General features: G+C 32.3%; 1 protein-coding gene across 1 annotated transcript; it reads right to left on the reverse strand.

Annotated features, from left to right (window-relative positions):
- Positions 1-5,561: 5,561 nt before the first annotated feature.
- On the reverse strand, positions 5,562-7,393 carry LOC122503358. The gene is made up of 2 exons (XM_043613862.1): positions 6,572-7,393; positions 5,562-6,332 (listed from the first exon to the last, which is right to left on the reverse strand). The coding sequence occupies exons 1-2, from the start codon at positions 7,391-7,393 to the stop codon at positions 5,562-5,564; spliced, it is 1,593 nt and encodes a 530-aa protein (XP_043469797.1).
- Positions 7,394-7,758: the final 365 nt, after the last annotated feature.

Genomic DNA, 7,758 nt, shown 5'->3' on the forward strand with positions numbered 1-7,758 from the left:
GAGCATTGATGTTCCTTGTGCTGTTCACATATATCACACTCGTCCTGTTTAGGCCTGTCAAAACCGATGTTTTCTTTTTTAAAAATTAGACGATAAGTTTCGATTGACACCTTGTAATTGGGGTACTTTTCCAAGTAGTCGTCAAACATAATTTTTAAATTTAATTTACTTTCTAAATATCTCCTGTTTGGTGAATTTAATAATCTGTAGTGCGAAACTTGCGGATTAAACGAGTTGATGTGTTCCAGCACTTTTCCTCCATCTTTAGATGGGAATGACATTTTTCTCCGTTTATCGAAGGTATCGGGTAAACTGCCGTTATTTTTCAAACTGTCAAAATATTCATGAATTCTGCCATCAGACTTGAAGCCCAGTGTAGATAAAAACATTGTCTTGCAAACTTGTATTGTGATATTATCATTTAGTGTTAATTTATATACTGAAGATTTGTTGCGCTTATATTCAATATTTTCCTTATCTTGAATTTTCCTTCTCTTTACTTCTTGACAAGTAATATGTGCTTGAAAAAAATTTCTTCGTTCTCCAAATGTCAAAGAATGAAAATAATCAAATATAAGTCTTCTCTGATTTTCAGAAATTCTTTCTATACACTTTTGCCTACATTTTTCTGTACATGGGGGCAATAACGTATATTTATTACTCTTTTCGGTTTCCTCGATGGTATTTGTCAAGTCATTCACTGTAAAAAAATAATTATTATTAGGGGAGAGTGGTCCTAAGTTGGCCGTGGGCCTAAGTTGGCCACCCTGCATTTGGTATACTGGATGGTATACTGGATGGTATACAGATGGTATACTGGACGAATCTATAATTTTGTGGTATGATATATTGATAAACCATGATATAATTTATGGACCTAATTATAATCTAAGATTCTTCTACGCATTGTGAGGACAATAATATTGTTTTTGACCAAAAAAATTTGATTTTTCTTGTTTTTTCGAGAGCAGCTACAAGAGATAAATAATTAAAAATTTCTAAATAAGTGTGTGCGCTAGTTCCTTTATTTAATGTTGTAATAAGAGGTTCTGTTGATTTTTTAAATAAATTTTTTTTTATTAGCGTAATAATTTGAAACTTGTAAAAATCTACAGTGGTCCTAAGTTGGCCACCTATTGTTTTTGTTTGTTTTTATTTATGTTTTATTTCTTTTTTGTGTTTTTTATCACGAGAAAGACCGTAAAAGTGTAACGTAGGAATTAAACAAAGACAAAAAACAAAAAAAAATGGTTTAAAAAACATTAGATAAAATGAAGTACAAAAACGCCTGTCTCTACAGCCATCCACCACTGTAAATAAATGAAATAAAATATTGCTTCATTTTCTAAACAAAAATAGTTAAATAATGCGTTTTTATTCTCCTAAATGTATCAAATTTGTAAAATTTCTGCGTAATTGAAAAGAATATGCATTTCTTCCTTATTCTCAAGCGAAAAAAAGTGGACCGCTATAAACTAAAACTTAGGACCGCTATTTCTGAAATGTCCAAAATGCAGCTTTTCACGATTTATTGTATTAAGACTACAAAAGTCATTCTATAACGTTCTAAATACCACAAAATTATAGCAAAACGATCTCTGAACACTAATATATACTTGCCGAAGTGATTAAATTTCATTTTGTTACTATTTTCGACCAATTTGCTTAGGCGGCCAACTTAGGACCACTCTTCCCTACTATTTACAAAGAAACTTTACCCTCTTAAGCATACGATTAATATTATTATAAAAATTATATTTATTAATAATAATATAGAGCAATTCCACGCTAAGTTATTATAAAATTTTTTGATGATTTTAGCAATATTAAAAATACTTTCTGAAGTTGGTCCTCTATATACATAGAATAAAAATGTATAAAAGTATTTTCAAAATTTTGGTCAAGTTTTCAGAAAAGGCGCATATTTGAAATTTTTTTTTGTAAATATTGTCAACAAAGTAAAGAATACTTCCTACTCATTTAATTATGGGACAACAACAATTTTACGAGAAAGAGAATAAAATGTTTATCGCGGCGTGCAGTATTCGCTTATGGCGGTGCAATTTTCTTTTTAAATCACTTTACAGATCTCAATTCTTTACCAAAACGGTTTTTCTCTTTTCTAAATCTTCGTAATTAAATTTTCTATTGATATCTGGAGCCTTATTTTTAAATTTTTGTTTTTAAACATTTTTTAAATAACAATAAGTATTAAAAAAAATCATAAAACATATTTTTTTAGTTTTATTGATTAAGAAAATTAATCGAAAAACATATTAAAATAATGTCTGATTGATAAAAAATAAAATAAATATATTAATTAAATATTGTTAAACAATTAATTGTTATTTTTTTATAAACTGTACTTAGGCCTTGAAATTTTTTTCTAAATACAATAAAAATAATAACTTTTCATTGTTTAACAATGTTTACTTACATAATTTATAATTTTTTATCAATTAAACATTATTTTAATAGGTCCCGGCACGCCGCGCTGAACATTTTATTTTTTTTATCGTAAAGTTATTATTGTTCCATAATTAAATTTATAGGAAGTATTCTTTACTTTGTCAATTTACAAAAAAAATTTCCAAATCGAAGATATATTTTTTCAAAAAATTCAAAAATTGTTTTTAAATTTTTTCGGGGCAAAAAAAAGTTTTTTTTTCTTTTTTTCTTATAAGTACTTCTTATTATGAGTATTTTCCAAAAAATATCTTAATCTGTTAACAATAAAAAAAGTTATGTGGCTTTTTTGAAAACCCAACCAAAATTTTAAGTACAAAAAGGTAACTCAAAAAATTTTGAAAAAACTTTTATACATTTCAATTCTATGTATATAAAGGAACAAATTCAAAAAGTATTTTTAATATTGCTAAAATCATCAAAAAGATGTATGATCATTTGGCGTGGAATTTCTCTAATATGTACTATTATCAACAAATTAATTGCATTGATATATTGTTGACCATTTTAAATAAAGTTAATGTTTTGTAACACTAACCTGTAAAATTGAATTTTACACACAGAAGACTGTGTAAAGTACTTATTTTTATAGCGGTGTGTAAATTGTAACTTTACACACCGTTAGCAGTGCGTAAAGTGAATTCCGGTGTGTAATAAATAACTATTTTTTCACTGGAACGTATGTAAAAAATAAGAATAAGAGACTATGTAAATTAGAAAAAATGCTGTATTGACAATGTTCAACAATATATTAGCAATAATATTTTTATATTTATTATTTGTATAATAATTATAATCCAAAAAAGGTCGTTTTAACCCTTAAACCGCACACTGCCGAATCCATCCTTAAACCGCACACTGGGTGTGCGACACCCGGGGACTTTTAAGTGTGTTCTCCAAGCTGAAATAGGATATTATCTTTTGGAAAAATTATCTTATATAGCTCAGTACATCTATTTTGATGGAAAATAGGTTTCATAATGATTTATTTAATTTTAATTATTAAAAAAGAGTTTTTTAAAACTATTGAAATTACCTTCAACCAAGAACTGGGTGTCAAACAAGCAGAAAATTTTCGCCGACGACTTTAAAAAGTTATCAAATACACAAGGGCACTTGGCAAACTAATGTCACTCACGAAACACAAATTTAAGTACAAAATGTACCGTCCAATATCAACACATGTTCAATTTTTACGAATTTAACCGAAATATTAGAGTAAAAAGCTAGAATATGGGTGTCGCACACCCAGGGTGCGGTTTAAGGGTTAAATAATGAAACCAAATGCAAGATGGTAATATTATTAAAATAATTGTGAGTACTTACTTTTGTTTTCGGAAATAGACCCATTCAACAACTCGTGTTTAATAATTTTTTTAACAATATTTTTTTATGTCTGTGGTAATTCAAAACAGTTTTTACTATTTTATAAAATTAATTTTTGTATTATTTAAATTTATTTTCTACAAACAATAAACATATAATTTTATTGTTTTAATAATTAATTAATATAATTGTAGGTAATATTTGTTGTTCCATTTTCATAATACATACTTATTGCTTATTACCTCTTTTTAATTTATCTCTTAATCATTTCTGAGTGATATTTACATAAGAAAAAATTAATTAAATACATATTAAATAGATAAGAAATGGTTTTTTATGTTTACGAATTAATTGATACTTAAAATCTATAGAAACATATAAGGGATAGTATTTAAGAATTAGGAATTTTGAAATTCGCGCCAGAAAATTAACCTTCTGTGCTACTGTCGGTAAATATAATCGCAAATTCTCCGCATGTCGAGAAAAACGAAAAAGAGGCACACGTACGAGATTAAACGCGCGGTTCGCACTTGTGTGTGTAACCAATGGGAGTGAGAAGTGGGTATTGATGAGTTCGTCGCCTGAGCGATAGTCGCCTTTACAGCAAATGCGACTTACTAGGTTTTTACATTGGGCAGCAGCCTGTCTGTATCGGTATACATCAGTTAACAATTATCGCCGTATTTTTTTAACATATACCCGTAGTGAAAATCGTAGATTAGCGTTTTGGAAACATCCAGCACACTTAACCCCACATAGATTGGTTTGTTGAGTAGTACCTCGGTTTTACGCAGTTCAATGGCAACCTGATTTTCGCCGAAAATCACTCGACTATGGAAATTCGGGCGAGAGATTAGGGCTTCAGCTCCATAGTGGCCAAACCATTGGGTGACAAGTTTAATGTCGTCATGTTTACGGACATTTTCCATTGTTTTGCCGTACACAGCGTTGTTCACGAGCTTGAACAAATTTTTCTCGAACTCATTCTTAGCATTGGTTCGCATCATCGTATTATAGTCGATGTATGGTTTAAGCCATGTTGATTGCTTAAACTGTAAGACTCGGTGAATTTTTACAAGTTTAATACCATTAGCAACAACTTGTTTGAGAGTTCGATAGTGGATTACATATTTTTCTTTGGGTAGGAGAGTTGTTAATAATTTCTCCTGTTTCGATAGGGGAGGTTTTGTATTTTCTGCGCAAAATGGCATGTCTTTGTGGATATCGTGAATACTTTCGGGATACTCCAAGTCAACTTCGAGTATGTATCCAACAGGTAAATCGTCGGATACATTAAAATTGAAAGAGTTGTCGACATTTTCAACCCATTTGAAGCCGCCATAAGGGAGCGCTTGAGCCATTACCCAGCCATATAAATTGTTGGCGTCAAAGTACATGATGTAGCTAGTATCTTTGCTATCATCGGAATTTTCCATATATGGATTATTCGCTATAGTATATTGGTTGCAGCATTGACTTATGCCACCTCTAATACCGGACTCAACAAACATAATCATATCGATATCGGTTATTAGTTGCAATCCTATGCTCGTGTACTTGAGCATAGCATCCCAAGTTAAACCGGGGGTCGTATAATAGTGAGCAGGATCTAACCCGTACGCTTAAACACTGTCGTAGAGATTTTGACAGTTAAACTCGGTCCATACATTCTGCGCATGTGTATACTCATCATCAGAAATACCGACATCATAAAGCGTACTATAAAATTTCTCTATAGGGGGTAATTCGGTTTCGTCGATCTTGCTTTTTCAGTCAAAGTACTCATAGGGGAAAACACCCTTGCGCGTTAATAATTTGATTTTATCCGGATCTGTCACCGTACTGGCAAAAACGGAGTTTACAATTTTATACTCGTCTAAGTACGATGCGAGTTTTTCCAGGGATGCTGCCATGAATCGCAATGAGTCAATGAATCTGAATTTGACCTCACTCCCATTAACATGTTTAGTAAAAGAGATATACTTCTCTTTGTTAATGGGGAGGAGGTCAATTTTCCCTTCAAAGCTCGTCGAGATCGCGTGAATTATAAAATGGGCGTCGTAACCGCTTAAATTGTGGAAGACTACGGGGATCGTTTGACAATCTTGATAGTTTAAGTTGCATGATTCATGGGCAGCACCCCTATATTTGCCAGTAAGGTGACAGTGATCGCGGACTTTCTTTTCGCTTGCCGGTATTTTCTGATGACAAATGTGACAGACTGTCGCTCGCTTAAAATCATTGATTTCTTGAGAAGTTAATGCAGTCATTGGTAACGGATTTTTAAAAACTTTATTCATTTTCTCTGCAATCTGCTTTAACTCCTCAGCAAACCATTTAGCAGGGTCAGATTCATTTTTCGGATACGGCACATATTTACATAATGATTCGTCGTAGCTACATTTTATATAATATCCGATGCTTAACAATTTGTGACGCTGGAAGACTTCAGTCTTACTTAAATTGTCTACATCTTCATCCGCTGGAAGAAGTAGATTTTCATAGTCGGCGTAAATTACATATGGCACTTTTTCTTTGTTCTTAAAATTTTTAAATGTGATTAAACTCTTATCGGGCTTCGGTAATTTAATATTACAATCATTTACTTTTTTACAATTTTCGATGTGTGCATTCAATCTTTCAACACATAAAAAGTAGTGTAAGCATCGGTCACAGATATGTTTTCGATGTGCCTTCTTAGATAATTGTTTAGACACTAGGCGTGACAAATCTTTAATCCATACATAATGGAAATTCATAAAGCCGTCATCACAATTACATTCTCTTTAACACTTTCATCAGCGTACATGTCGGCAACATACAAGAGATTTACACGCGTATCTCTTTTTTCCGCAGTGAGATGGAGAGGATGTGTTAAGAAGTCCCCATAGTATTTTGATAAACCATAGACATTAATTGAAATATCATTCAATTTTTCAAATTTCGGGACATTTTTTAACGTTACTGGGAAATCTATTCCGTCAAAATTTAACTCATTTTCAAATTCTTTGTAGTTGGAAACACGATCACTTCTCACGACATTTGGATGTAAGGCTGACAGTACCGCCCACTTAAAGCACTCGTTATCTTTGTTTTGCACGTTAATACAGGCTTTCTTTCTTTTAATTTGTGAAGGTAGATCAATGTATGAGCTCGCACGCATTGGATTGTATTTATTTACATTCACTTCAAGTCTTATAATAGACTGAAGATTCCAATTTGAACCCTTTGCGTGAAACTCTTCTACACTGCGCAAGATTGGCTGCTTGATGTTCTCATTAAACCAATCATCTAAAAGGGTTGTGGGGAAGATGCTGTTAGCCTTAGTTCCAAAGGGAATTGGCTTAACTACTTCTTCCTCATTATCAACCCTTTTAAAGTTGGCAATGAGAACACCATACACCAAAATAGGACCATATTTGTTTATAGCATCTCTAATGCGGTCCTGAAAAAGCCTAGACGCATCATCCAAAAACGCACTAACATCAATGTGCACTAGATTCAGGACCACATTAGTGTACAGCCTACACGCAAACGCACTCTCACATTCCTTCCCAGCGAACACGTTTATTGATATCTGGATCACCGATTCCAGCGCCATCTACAATATGGGACTCAAATAATGCGCGAAACCTTATGATGGATTGTATGATGCTCACACATCTTTGCTTTTATTGTGTGAAGTACATCGATTTCAGAATGCTCGATAAAACGTTTTCATGTTGTGAGCATTCTACAATCCATCTCTCAACGAATGAACGTCTTAAATTGACGTCGTCTAACAGAGGAATCAGCTCTAAAGCCTCTTTGATGAGAGTAACAGTGACGTCACTCTCGTCAAGAATAGTACCGTAATTTGGATACTTACGTTGTCCATCGGCGGTTGTAGCTTTTCTCTTCATCTTTACACCTGAAATTACACTTACAAACTAACAAAAAGAATAAAGAACACACTTACAAGCTAAC

This window comes from Leptopilina heterotoma, unplaced genomic scaffold, assembly GCF_015476425.1.
Source record: "Leptopilina heterotoma isolate Lh14 unplaced genomic scaffold, ASM1547642v1 Lhet_26, whole genome shotgun sequence".
NCBI lineage: Eukaryota > Metazoa > Arthropoda > Insecta > Hymenoptera > Figitidae > Leptopilina > Leptopilina heterotoma.

Coding starts and splice junctions, on each gene's coding strand:
- LOC122503358 (XM_043613862.1), bottom strand. CDS start 7,393: ATGGCGCTGGAATCGGTGATCCAGATATCAATAAACGTGTTCGCTGGG. Junction 6,333..6,571: donor ATGAAAGTGTTAAAGAGAAT/GTAATTGTGATG, acceptor AAAAATTTTAAG/AACAAAGAAAAAGTGCCATA.